At 33.0% G+C, this 18,736-nt stretch overlaps 4 protein-coding genes across 5 annotated transcripts in view; all 4 read right to left on the bottom strand.

The window, feature by feature from the left end:
- Window positions 1–18,736, bottom strand: part of blf (bloody fingers) — a 201,498-nt gene that overhangs the window by 154,619 nt on the left and 28,143 nt on the right. The window lies entirely within an intron of this gene.
- On the bottom strand, window positions 810–4,781 carry LOC100007948 (uncharacterized). Its single transcript, XM_001346243.9, has 4 exons — window positions 4,425–4,781; window positions 3,922–4,251; window positions 1,350–1,649; window positions 810–1,268 (listed from the first exon to the last, which is right to left on the bottom strand). The coding sequence occupies exons 1-4, from the start codon at window positions 4,468–4,470 to the stop codon at window positions 1,108–1,110; spliced, it is 837 nt and encodes a 278-aa protein (XP_001346279.4). The 5' UTR covers window positions 4,471–4,781; the 3' UTR covers window positions 810–1,107.
- Window positions 6,640–10,527, bottom strand: LOC137489053 (uncharacterized). The gene is made up of 5 exons (XM_068216629.2): window positions 10,433–10,527; window positions 7,775–8,110; window positions 7,118–7,423; window positions 6,896–7,012; window positions 6,640–6,767 (listed from the first exon to the last, which is right to left on the bottom strand). The coding sequence occupies exons 1-5, from the start codon at window positions 10,476–10,478 to the stop codon at window positions 6,640–6,642; spliced, it is 933 nt and encodes a 310-aa protein (XP_068072730.2). The 5' UTR covers window positions 10,479–10,527.
- On the bottom strand, window positions 14,261–18,669 carry LOC100007935 (uncharacterized). 2 transcript variants are annotated; one of them, XM_001346234.8, is made up of 6 exons: window positions 18,139–18,669; window positions 16,887–17,222; window positions 16,458–16,754; window positions 15,424–15,531; window positions 15,257–15,324; window positions 14,261–14,847 (listed from the first exon to the last, which is right to left on the bottom strand). In XM_001346234.8, the coding sequence occupies exons 1-6, from the start codon at window positions 18,182–18,184 to the stop codon at window positions 14,794–14,796; spliced, it is 909 nt and encodes a 302-aa protein (XP_001346270.3). In that variant the 5' UTR covers window positions 18,185–18,669; the 3' UTR covers window positions 14,261–14,793. The 2 variants fall into 2 exon arrangements, with proteins under 2 accessions (XP_001346270.3, XP_073793443.1); XM_073937342.1 differs by lacking the exon at window positions 16,887–17,222 and having other exon boundaries at window positions 18,139–18,666.

The raw sequence follows: 18,736 nt of genomic DNA, 5'->3' as shown, positions 1-18,736 counted from the left end.
TTGCTATTTAAATAATGTGCTGCAAAACATAAAAATAACAGTTGTGCTGGTCTGAAAATAGCAACAAATCGTGCCAAGCACATCTTATGGCTTATTGCGCCAGGTGTATGATAGGGCCGTAGCTGTTTTTTTTGCCTAGTTATGTCACAAGGGGACATTGTTTGAGATGTCTTTGTTATTACAACCTAAAGTACACAAATGATATTAATCTAGATCAGTGGTTGCAAACTCAATTCCTGGAGGTCCGCAGCTCTGCATAGTTTAGCTGCAACCACTACCAACTCACTGCTGCTTAATAGTCTCTAGTATTCCTGAACACCTTGATTAGTTGGATCAGCTGTGTTTGATTAGGGTTGGAGCAAAACTGTGCAGAGCTGCGGCTCTCCAGGAATTGAGTTTGACACCCATGATCTAGAACCAAAGAGCAACACAGATAAGTTAGACTGACTCCTCTACCTAAGAGAAACTCATTCAGATGCTTATCAAGAGCTCTATCGGGTGTCAAGACATAGATTACACTGAAAAGTTTAGTAAAAAGTTTTTTTTGCTAAATACTGGACTACATTATTGTTTTCGAGATGAATAAAAGTGTAGTCTTATCCAGTTTAGATCAGATGTTGGCCAGAAGAGGGAGTTAAACATCTCCTAGACCTAGAGCTTGATAAAAATGAATGTTTTTTTAAATATATTTTAGAGGATTAAAGGCACTAGTCTGGATTCTTTGTGAATGATGTAGTTAGTCTCCATCAGCTATATTTAACCAATCCTTCCAAAATAAACAAGAAACTACCAATAATCAATGGATATTCAATCTGTAAGTAAAGTAATTTATTAAGTCAAATAATTCAGTTTGATTTATTGCTAATAATTGCACAGTAGTAATAAGTTTTAAGACATAATTGTTGCACAGTAATAACTAATTGTAAGGTACACAACAGAAAGCAGTATTTCACATTTTCAGTAATAGCTTGTTGCAGGGATAAAGTGTTTATTTATTTATTTTTTGATCCAGAAAGGAGTTTTGCCACTTAATGAATGAGTTGATTTGTTTAACAAGATTCATCAGTTAAACTGCCTGATTCTTTAAAACCTAAATCTAAAAGTGTGTTAGATCTGAATATATCGCCTCCTGCTGTTTTTTATACGCTGTCTTTCTGAACGTTCAGATATGATGTCATAAATGACTGCAGCAACAGTAGCCACGCCCACTACAGCAGAGATGACCAATCGTATCACAGCATCAGTAAATCCACAACACTGGTCAGAGTCTGAAGGAGAAACACAGGGTTATAAACATCACTTGAACTCTTTTAGGTTAGTAAAGACCACTAAAATCACCTTTATCATACCTGAACATGTGCGATAGATTTCACTGATGTCCAGATGTGTGGTGCGGTTTGTGATGGTGTTGTTGATCACACAGCTGTAGGTGTTTTTATCCTGATATTCCACCTCCAGAGGTAGAGAGAGACTGATGCTGAGATCAGACACACTGATGCTGGACAATACACTGTTTCCTTTGTACCAGGAGAGACTCACAGCACTCACATTCAACACTGAACACAACACTGAACATCTGGACACTGATGATGATGATGATGAAGGACATGTTGTAGAGTAACTGCTGATGACAGGAACAGGTAGAGGAGCTGGTAAAATTTTATGAAATAAACGTTATTAGCCATAATTCAAGCCAGGTAATAATAGTAAAATCTAAAAAAAGACTGTCTGTATATATATTTAGTTTCCTGTAAAAAGTGATTGATTGCTTTAATTTAAAGATGTGAATAAACAGAGTGTGACTTGGATTGCTGAAGGAACGCTCCTCCTTTTATGAAAACTAATTTTACAACCCTCTAGAGATAAAAAGAAGAATTTTACCAATTTTAATTCCTTCAGCCGATCTCTGTGTCTGGCAGCAGCACTTTTTATATTAGTTGAGCATAGACCACTGAATCAGATTAGACCATTAGCATCTTGCTCAATAATGACAAAAATATTTTAATAATTTTCCTATTTAAAGCTCTTGACTCTTCTGTTGTTTCATTGTGTACTATGATAGAGGTTAATTAAGGTTAACAAAGCGCCGGCTGTAGCTATGGTATGGCAGCAAAGTACCTTGTTTATTAGACAGAAATGAGAGTACTGTATAGATCAGTGTTTCTCAACTGGTGGGTCGCGACCCAAAAGTGGATCGCAGGAACATTTTCAGTGGGTCGCGGAGTGTGTGGTCAAAAAACCCCCAAAAAATTACATTTTTTTAACTTATTTTGCATTTGCTGGACTTTTATTTTGAAATTCTGGCGTGACAACCCTACCGTTTGACTTGTGAAATTTCATTTAATTATAGTAACAAATATGTCGAAGCGCAAGTATGACCTCGAATATGTAAAGTATGGATTTACATATATTGACGACAAAAAGACTTAAAGCCTCAGTGTCATATTTAGTGAGGTGCTCTCACAAGAGAACACAAAACCTTTTAATCTGTTAGCCAGCACTCAATTTTGGGGATTTACACCTACCTAACTTTAAATAGTAACAGTTCCTGACTCCAGTAAGCTACAAACACAAATTATGTATCATTGGAAAGAAGACACTTTGAGCTTTACTGTGGTAAAAAGAGAAGTTGTATGTTAAAATATATAAAACATACAACATAGGCAGCGCTAAATTAATAATTTATAACAAATTAATTATTTGTAGCCTAATGTTTCAACTACCTGACCCATGTGGTCTTTGTTTTACCCATAACCAAATCATAAATAAATAAAAATAAGTTACACACAAATGACAACCTGTCAATCACTTTTTCCGCGGGACTCTGGCATGAATAGGCAGAGTGATCTGTGTCATTATAATGGCGTCGACAAACTTGGTTGGTAAAAAAGGTGCACAACCAACAGGAACCAACCAACAGTATCTGAGGTTTTCACTAAAATAACTAAGTATGCGAAGTGAAAGATTGAAGCAGTGTACTGATGCTGTGACACGTTACCTGATAAATTCAAAAGACCGAAGAGTCGTTAGATAGAAACAAGATGAGATAAATATCACATTTACCATCTATAGTGAGACGCCATCCAGCGGTACATCCTTTATAAACTGTCTGACGTGCACTGCTCTCTGGGCTGACTGCTGGAGCTCAGGCGCTGCAGCCCATGACAGAGTGTTTGTGTGTGTGTGTGTGTGGTCAAGTGATGTGCTTTTGTCAGTGGTATAGTGTGGAAGGAGGGTTTTTCAGAAATACTTGGTGAAACGTCAACGTAGACGTGGACTGTTTTTGTTCTAAAATGCCATTTTAAAACTAAGTGGTGTAAACGGGGCCTAATCGTGTATTTATATTGTGGGGCGGAGGATTGCGATGCTGCCTCAGCATCGTGATGGCTATCGGCTGTCTGTGATGGACGATGGCATTATCTATTGGCTTAACCCTAATGCTAAGCTAAGCTGAATGTGTTCCCACTGGACTCCGCTGAATAGATAAAAAAATTGTAAAACAGTTTAACTATAGGCGAGTTGTAAAATGGACCTAGTTTTGAAGAACAAAATTGGACTGTTCCTTTTAAGTCAGTGGTTCTCAATTGTGGTCTTCGGTCCCCCACCATCCTGTACATTTTTCATGTCTTTCTAAAACACCTTAATCAGATCATCAGCTCATTATTAGAGAGATCCATGAACTGATCCTTTTGTATCAAATAAAAGAGACATTTAAAATGTGCAGGGCTGGGGGAGGACAACTTCAACTTTAACCACTAACTTAAAGTTGACTTTGTTGTATTTTACAACTATGCACGTAGCTCATGTATTTAATCATTTTAAGACAACAAATTTACTCACCTTTTTAAACTAAAGTCAGCTAATCACTTTTTTTACAATGTAATATTCAGTAATTATCTTAAATTACTTCATTTTACTCACCATAGAGAATAACATTGAACCTCTGATTGGAATTTAGCCTCTTGCTGATGATGGTGAGTTTATAAAGTCCAGAGAGTTCAGTTGTGATGTTTGTGATGGTCAGAGATCCAGTTTGTCTGTCTATCTTGAGTCTGTCTCCAAATATCTCATTGCTGTCAAACTTGTTAATGTTCTGCCTGAAGATCTCAGCAATATGAGTATCTCGAGGTCCAAACATCCACAAAATGTAATCAAAGCTCTGTATTTCAGTAACATCAGTGTTTAAAGTGACAGAATCTCCCTTGGTCACTGATACTGACTTCACTTTGTATGTAGCAGCAAGAAACACACCTGAAAAATGTTATTATAAGGCCATATTTAAATGAACATACAGTACTAAAAGGTCAATTCATAGAGTCTAATGACTCGCTCCTAAAAGATAAAGCTGTTTTCCGTCTTGTGGAAATGTATTTAAGTAAATGCTCTACTTTTTCTAAAACACAAATATAATATAAATATCTCACCGCTCAATACTAACAGCATCAGAGGACACAGTTGAGAAGACGTCATTGTAGAATCATCCAGTCGAGAGTCACTTTAGACACAACAGATCAATTTATTGAATCTGTTTACTAATTGTCCACTACTGAAGCAAAAGCCCCCTGGTTTTCCTCAGACTACATTCGATCTGTTAGTTATCATCTTCTTTGATTTACTTTACAGACTTCACGCGTTTAGATTGCAGGTCATGATAATAAAAACCCTTTATAATTCAGGTTATCACTAAGTCTGATCAGGTTTGTTTGTTACCAAAGGAAACAGCCCCTGTCTCACACTGTCACGAACACAAACACACTGTCTAACAAACACCAGTTGTGTGCGTTTGCATCCTCTCAGCACATCAACCCACACGCATTGAGCTTAGACAACTTATCTGATCTTAAAAACAAGAAACGGGTGCAAAATGTGTCATTAACATAGCCCTGGCATGCATTTTTTATGAGCCTAAGTTGGTTCTCTTCCAACGGTCTTAAAGGGATATAGTTCAACCATAAAAATAAACAAACAAAAAAATTTGTCATCATCATTTAATCATCCTTTACATGTTCCAAACCCTTGTTGAGTTTTTTTCTGTTGAACAAAAGTAGAGATATACTCAGGAATGTCCTCTGACAGCAATTGACATCCACATATTTTGTTCCTATGCCTGTCAATGGCTAATGTTCAGAACATCCTTCAGAATAACACACTTTTTTGTGTTCAATTTATAAGAAATCCATAAAGGTCTAGAACTACTTGAGTACGAGTAAATAGTTATATATTAATAATACTCATTAATTTATTTAGTTTTCTCTATATGTGAGTAATATCACACAAGCTGCAGTGCAATATGGCTGTATATCAGTACTGGTGAGATGCGTGTGTTGGCTCAAGGCTGCAGACGGAGTGCCTAGTGTCCCACCAGTGCTGATATACAGCCATATTGCACTGCTACAAGTGTGATATTGCGTTTATACAACAGTTCAGCGGCATAATCATGTATATAAAAAAGAAAATTAAACACGAAGAGTCTTAAAATCCTTTTTTTGTTGAGGAACTACTTTTTTTTCTGCTGTTCATTCACATCTACTGCTGACGTCAGAACAGCAAAAACCATTGCTAATTTACCAACGTCACTTTAGAGCTAGTATTTGAATGATTTTCTAGCGTAATGTCTAAAGCAGGGGTGTTGAAATTCGGTCCTGGAGGGCTAGTGTCCTGCATAGTTTACCTTGAATTACCTTCAACACACTTGCCTGGAAGTTTCTGTTGGAACTAAACTCTGCAGGACACTGGTCCTCCAGAATTGAGTTTGGGAACTCATGATCTAAAGTGATGACAAATCTGTTGCAATTGAGAGATCACAATAATTAACCCTAAAACTGCCAAGGCAAATCAAACACTACCAGATTACTATGGTATAAATACAGCACTACAAAATACAAAAGAGAAAGATCGACCTAGAATGTCACATGTATTTTATAATGATTTGTTCAGCTGTAGTTTGAAATGTACGCTGAAAAAAATGCTGTTTTGGTCCTCTTATGCGGTCTCTGTCGACATCTTGTAGTGGAACATCAACCGTCTTTGCTCTGCTCAGTAAAACAGGCTGATGTCCACCTATATGCTGAATCTCTGAGATTTTGAATATTTAAAATATGCAACGTCCTTATGAATAAACTGAATAGTTGCAACCTTAACAACAACATTCTCACCTAAATAAGCCTCAAAATACATTATGTTGTCCAACAACTGCGATTTTTGTCAAACTGTTGTCCTCTCATATGGGTGAAGTAATACACAAGGGTGAATAGGCTGTATGAGCACTGATATTGCTTTAATATCTCATGGCTACCAGCCAATCAGATTTGAGAAACAGACAGAACTGTGTGTGTGTGTGTGTGTGTGTGTGTGTGTGTGTGTGTGTGTGTGTGTAAACACACAAAATAAAATAAATGAGTTAAGAGAATAAAGGCAGAATCTTTAAATAAAAATAAATAAAAAAAGATAATCAAAGATCCCATTGAGAAATCAAAGTTTATTGAATAATCAAATACACAGGTTTAGTATAGTTCTAGTCAACACTAATGCATTTACACTGAATGGACATATTGTATTAGAGTCTGTAATCTTGTAAAACTGCTTGTTTTCCATTAAATGGTGCTTTATTAATTAAATGAAAATAGATAACCTACAGGACTAATGCAGGCAGGTTGAGTTTTCTGTCTGAAAGCAGATGTTCGTGGTGAGTTGTGGTGTTTTACGGCTGATGATCTGTGATGTTTGTCTGTAGATGATCTCTGTGTATTCCGACATGCTTTTCTCATCTTAAAAAACACAAACACACGCAGATGTTGAGCTCATTTATCATCATCCTGCCACTACACTGATGACATTTATTAATTTAAAAATTGTTCTAAACCAGTTTTTCTGTCATGTCTATAGTGATACTTGCCGTCTGGTTTGTCTTGGTCACATTTATTGCGGCAGCAGTAAAACACACATGCAGAAATGAGCAGCAGAAACACACAAACGGTTATGAGCGGCAGGAAATATGCATAATGGAATGTTTCTGTAATAAACAGAAGATAATCAGTTATTTCAATATGACTTCATCCAGACACAATATGATCAGCACATTTACCAGTTAATGTTAAGAATGCTGCTGTCTGTATACCTGATCTTCTCTGACAGATTTGACTGATGTCCAGTTGTGTGGTGTGGTTTGTGATGGTGTTGTTGACCACACAGCTGTAGGTGCTTTTATCCTGATCTTCCACCTCCAGAGGTAGAGAGAGACTGATGCTGAGATCAGACACACTGATGCTGGACAATACACTGTTTCCTTTGTACCAGGAGAGACTCACAGCACTCACATTCGCCACTGAACACAACACTGAACATCTCTGAACTGATGAAGATGATGATGAAGATGTTAAACCGTTTATAGAGTTGCTGCTAATTACAGGAACTGGCAGATGAGCTGCAAATAAGTGAAAAATTATACACAGTTGACCAAATAGTAATACGACTAGCATGTGTGCAAAGAAAAAACAAATAGAATCAGATCATTTGTTATAACTGGAGGGAAAATGACTAATTAGTGACTCATACAGATGAGAAGTTTTTGTTTGCTTTTTTTTTTTTTTTTTACCTAAAAAAAAAAAAATTAGGCGTGTGCCTAATTTGTATATCTAATTAAGATATACATTCCTCTAATTGTATATATAATTAAAAGTGCATGATAAGAAGTTCCAGATGTATATTTGATTTAAACTAAAATCATCATTTAATATAATAAAGATCATTTAATAAGGTTTTTCAGTTTGCTCACCATTGACATCAATATTGAAAGTCTTGTATGTGTTATCTCCACTGATGATCATCAGTTTATAAAGTCCGGAGTGTAGTTTGTTGATGTTTGTGATGATCAGAGATCCAGTTTTCTCATCTAACTGTAGTCTGTATCTGAATCTCTCATTCCTATTTTCATAAATATAGTTTCTTTGCTTATAGATTTCAGCTATACGTTCCTCTGTATTATTAAGCCTAAATGACCAAAGTATCTGATCATTGCTTTTTATTTCAGCAACACCAGTGTTTAGCATGACAGAATCTCCCTCAGTCACTGATATCATCTCGGTTTCTTCTGCTTGAACACCAGAAACACCTGGAAGAAATATAGTCACAGAAGATCTTCTCAGATATTATCAGAATTTATTTAAAAAATTTAAAATAGCTACTGATTCAGTTGTATCTGGTGCAATGTTTCAACAAATCAAAAAACATACACTGTTCTCTCTCTTTATTTCTGACAGCCCAAGCATTCTCACTTCAAAACGTCAAAAGTCTGAAGCCTGATTAAAAAAGGTAGTCTTCTTTTACAATAATTATTGTAAAAAGTGCTACAAATAAACTTGAAATATTAATGAAAAAAATATTTTTTTTCTTTAAAACAGTTTATTCTAAACTTTAATAATAATAAAAAAGAAAAACATCATCTCTATTTGTATAATAGCCAACATAGCAACCCAAAATTTTTAAATATTTAAAATTGTGCTTGTAAAAATACATGAGAATGCAATTTTATTGTATTGTTTTAAAGCCACTTTTTTGTTATGAGTGCTGGTCCTTTAACACTCCTGGGGCCTGTTTCAGTAAGGAGGTTCAAACAACTCAGAGTTTAAACTTGAACTCTAAGTTGATTTACCGAGAGATTAAAAACTCTGAGTTTTCGGTTTCAGAACAGCTGATCTGAGTTGGGTCAATCAACTTCGAGTAGACCAACTCAGAGTTAAGCGCGCACACCGTGACTACAAAAAGGCATTATCAATGGAGCGCAGACATTACGAGTGACTATGGCAATATCTTATAAAAGAGATCACCATTTCTTTTTCCAGCTGAACTTGATGTTCTCATGCAAAGTTATAGCAAATATGAGTGTGTATATTTGAAAAGAAGCAGCCATCAACCAGTTAGCGTGGGAAAACAGCTGCTCAAGATAATGCCTAATTTAACTTTTTAAGTATTTAAATATTTAAGTATAATAAAATAAGTAATGTAATTTGTGAAGTTTATATATATTTTTCTAAACTTTCTTTTATACATTTATTAGTTTTAAATGATTTAACAGTGCACTTGTGTGTCTGCCTTTTTTATTGATCAAGTGATAGAGGTTAATATAACATTTAGAAGGTAAGCAGTACTAAAAATAATTTTTAGAAAGAATAATAATCCCATTAATCTAGTTACAGTGCATATCGAAGGTGAATTCAATTTAATTATTTATTAAAAAAGGATAAGCCATTCTAGTACAGTTCTTCTGTGTGTGACTAAAATATAGGCAATAGCTATGTTTCAATCCAAATATATTACATAAATGTATGTGCAAAACTGGAATATTGCATAAAAGATGCGAATAAAATTCCATCCAACGAGTTAAAGAGAAAAAAATTGTCACTTCCTGATTTAACTGGCACCAAATATCAACAGTAAAAACAGAATTTACTGCGGTAGAAGAAGCTGCGTCAATTAATTCTTTATTTAGCCTAATTAATGTACTTGCGCCTCGATGTCAGAAGACAATGCTGAAACACAATGAACACGTGGGGGCGTCTGAAGCCATGAGACGCGGAGACTCTTGACACGCACCAGACGTTCGGGGGTAATTAATAATATACACTAATACTGAAACAGTTAAGGCATTTTAGAATGACTAAAACAACATTTAAGACGTGTTACAGTGTGCTGAGCCTCCATTTACACACATTTTCATTATCATATGATCATGATCTTTTTTTTAATGTACATACTGTAATTTGTTCAGTAAAAGTGTTTCCATCGTAGTTTATGCGCACATTTTCTATCGAATAAAAGTTTATCCTACTCAGTTATGCGCGTTTTTTATGCATATTTTAAAAAGTTATGTGCATCATGACGTTTCTATCAATCGTTTTTATGCACGTATCCAAAATGAGCATTAAAATAGGTGGGTGGAAACGTAAGGCTAAGGCGAGAAATACCGCTTCATCTTTAAAAAAGGGGAGGAGACCTACAGAAACTCTGAGTTTAGAGAATAAAACCTGCTTCTGACCAGGTTAGATTCACAGAGTAAGTTACCACAGTAACTGACTCTGAGTTAAAGTTACCTCTCTTTCAGAAACAGGCTTGACTTACCCTGCTTTCTCGAGTTTAACAAACCTGCCATTTTGAAACGGAAAACCCAGAGTTTCTCTCATTTCAGGGTTAAAATACTCTGAGTTTTCACTTAACCTCCTTTCTGAAACAGGCCCCTGGAGTCTAAGTTTTTTTAGACCCATATACGCTTAAATTTGAGTGAAGATTATACAAAATGATGAGGATTAGTTCAAACTGGTTTTATTTTAACAAACTACAACACAGTGTCTCACGGCATTTCAGCTTCAAACTGTAAGACAAGAAATTATATTGCAAGAATTCGACATTACATGAAGTCACAAATAAAGCTACTTACCACCCAAAAGCCACAGACAAAAGAGTAAAAATGCACAAACAACCATATTCCTGAATACCCCAAAAAGTCTTGAAGCATGAGAGGCAACAGGTCTGATAACAGCCAGCAAACTAGAACAGACAGAACAAACTAAAGAGGGAGGCGTCTCATTCAACTTCACACAGTTAAAAAATCTTGCTGCCTTAAGGTTTTAGTATAATATCAAATGAACCTTTTTGAGTCATCTCAACTTAAATGAACCTGACTAAAGTTGTTACACTGTATAATTAAAAAACTCATTAAAATAAGCTAAAGCAACATAAAGTATTCATTGTCTTGACTTTTTGTCACTAAATGTTTTATTGTGCAGTTGATCATGAGGTGGTCTTTTTATGGTTTTTTAGTTGGCCATTTACCCTGAAAATAGATTAAAATATTGGACCAAGTTATAGATGAAAAATAAGTTTTAAACTACATTTTATTTGAAGTGGGTGAATAATCCAACTGTTGATAGGAAATTCAACTACAGAAATATTTTTTTGCCAATTTGAAATAAATATTAATCAATTTTTTTAAATTAAAATGACTCAGAAAAACTTTACCATGTACTCGGAGAGGATGAATTCACATCTAACTAGCTGCAAAATATGTATTCACCCTACACGCCATAAGAATTTAAATTAATGTATCTTATTTAAATAATCTAGATTTTTTTATTTATGATTGTAATTGTTTTTTTGTCATTTATTTCTATTTACTGTATATTTGATTAGTTTGAGGTTGTTAATATATTACATATCTACATATCTTAAAAAGCTTTGGCAATACTTTACTAAATGTCATGCCAATAAAGCAACTTGAACTTGATCGTTTTCTGTCAGGTTAAGAAATAGCATTTTAAATCTTTTTCTGGTTTTACAAGTATCTGAATGATGAAGAAATCTGATAGCATGTGGCAATAAATGCAAATTACATTTTTAGTGTTCACCAATATGATCATATATGTAACATTTCTTTCAAAGGTGCATGTTATATATGAGCATTTATATATGTCACTAGATTGTTATTAATGTTGATTTTAAGGAAAAGTTCACCAAAAACTGAAAATTGTGTCATCATTTGCTCTCCTGTCATATCTTTTTAAAAAAATTTCTTAACCAAAAAAGAAGACTTTCTAAAAAAAGCTGGAAACCTGGCTGTAACCATTTACTTTTATAATGTTTGTTTTTTCTAATATAAAATATAAAAAAAATAATTTTTGGTAGTAAAAAATCCATAAAGTTTTAAAACCATTTGATAGTGAGTGAATTGTGAATAAATTCATAGCCTATACCTTTAAAATATTTTGTGTGATATGTTTTATACAAGTAGAGATCAATATAAAAGGAGAAATAAGAGAATTTTAAATATAAACTCTTAAATCCCCAATTTTACATGATGTAGGCCTGCAGTATACCTGATTTATGTAAATTAGTAATAAAACCATCAATGATAAACAAACATGAGAGAAAATAATCAACAATAAACATTATTTGTTCCTTTCACACACTTTTTATTAAATGTTTGTTTGTGAATGCGATAAACCGCACTTTTGTCTTTAGACACAGTTGTGTTTTGCAAAGACGATTAAACCACAGTGCAGACCTCCAGTTTACTGATCTCAATAACAGCTCAACATTTTCCATCAGGTCGTTTGACCCACATGTCTTCACCAACAGACGTTTATTCTGTCACACATTTTGTCTTTAAAATCTGAATGAAAAACACCATCAACACGAGCTGTTTCACACACACTTACTTAATAATAAAATTCAATATGTGTAAAATCAAATACTGATTGAATGTCAAATATATTAATGCTTTAAATGAAAACAGATATAAACTATAAATAATGTTAAATTACAACAAATGTCCACTTCACAGTGGAGTTTACATTTTAGCACAACGCTAAAATTGAAGAGGTTTCATTTCATGGCATTAAACGCATTTTACCTGTACACATTATATGTATATATATATATATATATATATATATATATATATATATATATATATATATATATATATATATATATATATATATATATATATATATAAACATAAACTGCAAAAGCAAGTGACTTTTTCTTTTAGGCATTCGTGTAAGTCTCTGTGTCAAATGTAGATGATAATCTATATTAGTAATAATTAATGCAGTCCAGTTTAGTTTTCTATCTGAATGCAGATGTCGATGAGTTGTTGAATTAATTAAAATAAATTAAATAATAATTATGAAAGTCTTGCATCTGATCTCTGATTTCTTTAATAGTTTACAGATCACCTGATATTATAGTTAATCACTTTAAATGACTGACATCTGCAAAATATGTAACCAAATGACTGTATTTCAAAACTCCATAAGAATAGTGCTGCTGAAAGAGTTCAATAATTCATACAATCCGTTATAAAACTAGTTGCATTATTTCTTCAACTGACCTTGTTTTGTTTGTTTAAATTTCCACAAATTCATTCAACGTGATTTAAATGTGTTATTTTTGTTTTCAAATGTCAGTCATTTCAAATCCTTTGCAAAAAAACTTAATGTTGGTTTATTGGATTAATCATTTACATTGAAATTAAATAAAATCCACTTACATTTTGTGATAAACATACACATGCACACAAAAGTGGAAATTAAAAAAATTATTTTCTGAAAATGAATCAAAAATGAAATAAAGAATCCTAAAAAGATAATCAACTATGTGCACCACTTTCTCAAAACCTCAAGCTGAAATGTATTTCGTTAAAATGTCTATCAAGTCCTGAACATATAAAGTATGATAATGACCTAAATAAAACAAACCACAGCAGATCTCTCTGCAAACTCTTAACCAAGCTGCCAGTGTGGCAAAGTGCAAAAAGGGCAATCTGACAACCCATGCTGTTTAATTAAAAAAGGGAGATTACAGACATTTCCTGACCTTTTATTCTTCATTAGTAAAATAATATAATGTATTTGAACTCTCTTTGTTTCAATCTTCTTCAAATAAGCCTTCATCAACTGCTATTGGGCATTTTTATGCAGCATTTTCTAATTTTCAGTAAACCGCAGCCTGCCCTGCATCAAAACATAAGCCCCTGTATATGGCCTGTCAGTCATCTTCAACTAGTGATAGGTCGCATGTAACAGAACTGTGTTTTATCTGCCTGTTATTAAACAATAAATGTTTAATATGTATGTGTATACAGTTTTCTACCTGCAGAAACTAACTTGATCAGGATGCTGTTTTTTTTTTTTTACATAGATTGAGTTTCACAAACGGTCAGCAGAGGGAGCCTCAGAGTCAGAAGACCGGTGATCAAACTCATCCTAAAAATATTGAATATTTGAAATGTTTTCACATTTGGTAAATATCTACATATTCATGAGTTTGCTTTTAAAGATTCATTGTTTTTGGTCTTCATCCCTTTTTGGTCTTTACTAAAGGGATAGTTCACAAAAAAATCTAAATTCTTTAATCAGAAGAACGGCTTTTATAAACGTTTATAACCACTTGATTTTGTATGTAAATAGTGAGGATCAAGTTTCATTTTGGGGTTAATTAACCCTTTAAGATGTTTTTGATGATCCAATTTAAATGGGATCAGTAAGACAGTCACTTAAAAGTCACAGTCTGCAAATCAAGCTTTTCGTTTCTCTCAATCGTGCAGTGTATGTATTTTTACATTTGTGTATTCACGTATGCTAGTTGAGAAAATAGCATTGTAGCCTTCAGACAACACAAATAATTTCAGATGCAATGTAAATTGTGTTCACCTGGTCAGTTCTCTAGCATCTGGACTTTACCACGGAGAGACAGTAAGCGGTGAGAGAGTTTCAAAATGTAATTTTATTTTTAACAACAGACTAAATATGTATGCATGTACGTATGCATGTATGTATGCAAAAATGTAAAACTATTAACAGTTTACATCAAGTTGAACTGATTTTTTTATAAAAGCAGCAATACATTTTTTTTTAATCTTATCCCCAGTTTAGCTCTTTGTCCTGCAGAGGGAGTCATAGCACAGCAAAACACAGAATTGGAATTAAATGTAAACCCTAAAACAGGTTTAAACAAAAATGTTGTGTTTCTTTGCTAAATCAACTTAAATTATTACAAGATATTTTTATCTTTAAGGCATCAATACCTGCAAGTTTTTTTTTCTTTACATTTTGTTTTACTGTGTTGTATACTACACATCACAGTTCCTGAAAGTGGATTGTCATTTTAATATTTGTGAAATCTTCAGACAATAAAGGTTTCTTAAATGTGAATTTCAGCCATTTGTAGAAACAAGGGTTTTGAGCTTCAACATGTTCAAACCTGTGTTAAAATGTATAATATTACAACTTTACATGATCAGCATTTCAAAAAGACTTCTGAATACACCGTCTGTTCCTGTTCTTCAGCTCTCTGTAAGAAAAAAAAAACACATTGAGAAGTCAAAAGAAAAATGAGAATATGATTCAGGAAATAAAAACAATGGGTTATATCTATTCAAGACATTTCATTTCCACAAAGATGATTATAATAAAAAATGTTTTGTCACGTATGAATTATCATATATTCATTCGAACTTCATCATGCAAGTGCACTTATGGATTTAGATGCACTAAAAATAAACAGCAGATCCTTAGATCTTGAGGTGTTTTTTTTTAACTATGACAAAATGCACTATTTATGGGTTGATTTCCTTATTCATGCCACAAAAGAAAGCATAAGCACCTTAAGAATCAACAAATCCAAATATTTTTAAAATGTCAATTTGTTAAAGCAAAGAGATTTGGAGCAGAGAATAACAAACATCCTATGAACAACATACCGTATCCTGATCTCCATGTGGAATAAGTGTTGGTTCAGTATAATCGATATCTTCCTCATTGGTCTGAGCTGCTTAAGAAAAATTCATAAAAAAGTTATTGATGTAGTTATAATATTTGGTGACACTTATGTAACAAAAATGTTGTTTGATTTGTGTGTAATACATGCCTTTTTGTTTTACATGCTTTTTGTGGTGACAGAATATTGTCACGATTGTAACTGTGATTAAAAACAGCAGCAGCAAAACAACCAGGAGATGAAGTGAAGTTCTGGATTCTGTAATAGAGAAATAAAACAAACAGCCTCTACTGTGAGTCTGACAGTTAATTATTACTCTGTTTTACAATAGAAAAAAAATGTTACAAATTTTGCTGTGTTTGTTTTTCTCCAAACTGATAATAATCTAACTGCCAGTTAACATAAATGTATGTTTAAAACGTTGTGTGAGCAATGATTTGCAGGGTTTCTGGACATTTAAAGTCTTGTTTTTAGAGCATTATTTAAAATGCCATGTAATGTTTATGCAACATACTCCTCCTACTCCTTTGTGTACTCACAACATAACATTCTTTAAACATTTAATTATAATATTCCAAGAAGATTAATGTTCAATCCAAAATAGATGTTCTGAAAATGTTGTCTGACCAATTTTTTGTCCAGACCAAGAACATTTTAAGAACACAGTTTATTTTACATTCTTCTCAACATCATTAAAACAAACAAAATATTACATCAAATTTTGCTCAATTTGCAAAAGAAAAAAAATGTATTCAAAGTGATTGTTCGCCCCAAAAATGTTAACTTAGTTTACTCTCCCTCAGTTAGTTATAAACTTTTTATGAGTTTCTTTCTTCTGCTGAACACAAAAGAAAATATTTTGAAAACCTGTAACCATTGACTACCATAGGAGAAACAAATACTATGAAAGTCAATGGTTACAGGTTTGCAGCATTCTTAAAATTATATTCCTTTGTGTTCAGCAGAAGAAAGAAAACCAAACATGTTTGGAACAAGTGATGGGAACTATGAACTATCCCTTCAAATATTTAACATTAGATAATTTACTCAAAAACATTTGAGAGATTAATTAAGATGGGTGGATTGAGTAGTCAAATTATGTGTAAGTGAAAGTGAAAGCAACATTTATGCAAATTTGGATGAAAAGGCTAATTTTGTTCACTGTAAAAGTCCTATAAGAGTACCTGATCTTGACTGACAGGATTGACTGATGTCCAGATGTGTGGTGTGGTTTGTGATGGTGTTGTTGATCACACAGCTGTAGGTGTTTTTATCCTGATATTCCACCTCCAGAGGTAGAGAAAGACTGATGCTGAGATCAGACACACTGATGCTGGACAATACACTGTTTCCTTTGTACCAGGAGAGACTCACAGCGCTCACATTCACCACTGAACACAACACTGAACAATGCTGGTTTGAGGATCCTGATGAAGCTAAACTTGGTAAATTTCTGATAACGACAGGAACTGCCAGAATACCTAACAAAAAAAAGTACAAAATCATGAGCAGACAGCTGCTGAAAATAATGTTTCAAGATTATTAAACATTCCGTGAATTAAAACCACATGTACAGAAAAATGATTAAAACGAGTGTTTTTCAGTTTGCTCACCATTGACATCAATATTGAAAGTCTTGTATGTGTTATCTCCACTGATGATCATTAGTTTATAAAGTCCAGAGTGTATTTTGCTGATGTTTGTGATGGTCAGAGATCCAGTCTTCTCATCTAACTGTAGTCTGTGTCTGAATCTCTCATTCTCATTATCATATGTATAGTTTTTCTGTTTATAGATTTCAGCTATACGAGTCTCTGTATTATTAAACCTAAATGACCACAGTATCTGATCATTGCTTTTTATTTCAGTAACACCAGTGTTTAAAGTGACAGAATCTCCCTCAGTCACTGATTTCATCTCTGTTTCTTCTGCTTGAACACCAGAAACACCTATAAGAAACATTGTCACATACAATATTCTCTCAGATATCTTTCAGAGTTTATTTAAAAACAGAAAATAATAGCCTAGCCTTACATCCATTATAATTTTATGACACTGTGACTAAATTGGAGCTGTGCAAACTGTGCGAATCAATGCCACCAAAGCCAAAAGAACCAATTAAAATCAGTGATTTTGTCTAAAACGTGGTTCTGGATCTATATCTGATATATCTTCTTTGAGTATTTGTAAATGTAAAAAAAAAAAAATGCAAAATAGCACAATAAATTATACTGATGTATGAGCAGTTTAATTAATGTAAAGCAATTAGCTCACTCAAAACAAAAATATCTGAGCATTTATGACTTTGGATATAGTTTTTCTTTTGTTCTCTCCTCACCACTTGTCAAAATTAAATCTTAAATATTTAATAAAAGCAATAAGGACTGACAAAATATTTACATTTTGTTCTTGATCACAATGTTGCTCTTAATAACAATGATTTTACATAATTTATCAGTTGTAGACATAAAAATGTATTTTCTTTCATAATTACACAATTAGTCTTGAATAATGGGTAAATCGCGTTTGTTGAATGTAAAAAAATAGTAACCACAAAATACAAACTTTCACATGTATTTTTTTTTTTTTATTTTTTTCCCTGTCAAATATATATATATATATATATATATATATATATATATATATATATATATATATATATATATATATATATATATATATATATATATATATATATACAGTATATATAAGAACGCTATTTTTTTAAATACTGTAATCAGCACTGATAGCCTACATTTTCAATGAGAAATTCAGTGAAAATGAAGTATCAGATTGGTATTATTTGAACACAGTCTACACAACGTTTTTTACATTACAAGAAGTCATAAAAAAGTAAAAACTTACCACACAAAAGCCAAAGACAAAAACTGAAAAAAACATAAAGCACCATATCCGTTAACAAAATCCAGTCTTGAAGCTTACATATCCGAAAATACTTTGTTCAAACAACACTGTTGATTTAAGCTATTGTGGGTTGGCCAGTATGGACCCTCCTTTTTTTGTTTTTTGTTTTTTTGTTTGAGAAGCACAAGTGAATATTACTCAACCATAATGTGCAATTTATTTGTTTTAGTTATTCCAGCATTCGTAATCGTGAATGTAGTTTTAACTACGCTAGCAAATTAACGAATAAACGTTTTGAACACGTGTAGCTCTGTAATGTTTTACAGAGTGTCTGGAGGTTAAAAAAGTAGCAAACGTCGGCACATGAGGCATTCGATGGGTCTATAAAATCGAGGTAAATTATTTTTTTTGTAAGAACAGAATATTAAAAATAACAAAAGGTTAAATAATAGCCTATATTTATCTGTTTTTTTTAAGAAGACAAGGATGAAAGAAAGACTACAGAGAAGACAGCAGTAACAAGAGAATGCCGTTAAACTAAATAAATAATTTAAGAGTTAGTGGAAAATGACACTTGATTTGAAAGTTTATAGCCTTT

Source organism: Danio rerio, chromosome 22 (genome assembly GCF_049306965.1).
Source record: "Danio rerio strain Tuebingen ecotype United States chromosome 22, GRCz12tu, whole genome shotgun sequence".
NCBI classification, from domain to species: Eukaryota; Metazoa; Chordata; class Actinopteri; order Cypriniformes; family Danionidae; genus Danio; species Danio rerio.
Note: the sequence above shows the minus strand (reverse complement) of the source record. Positions and strands in the feature narration are given on the sequence as shown.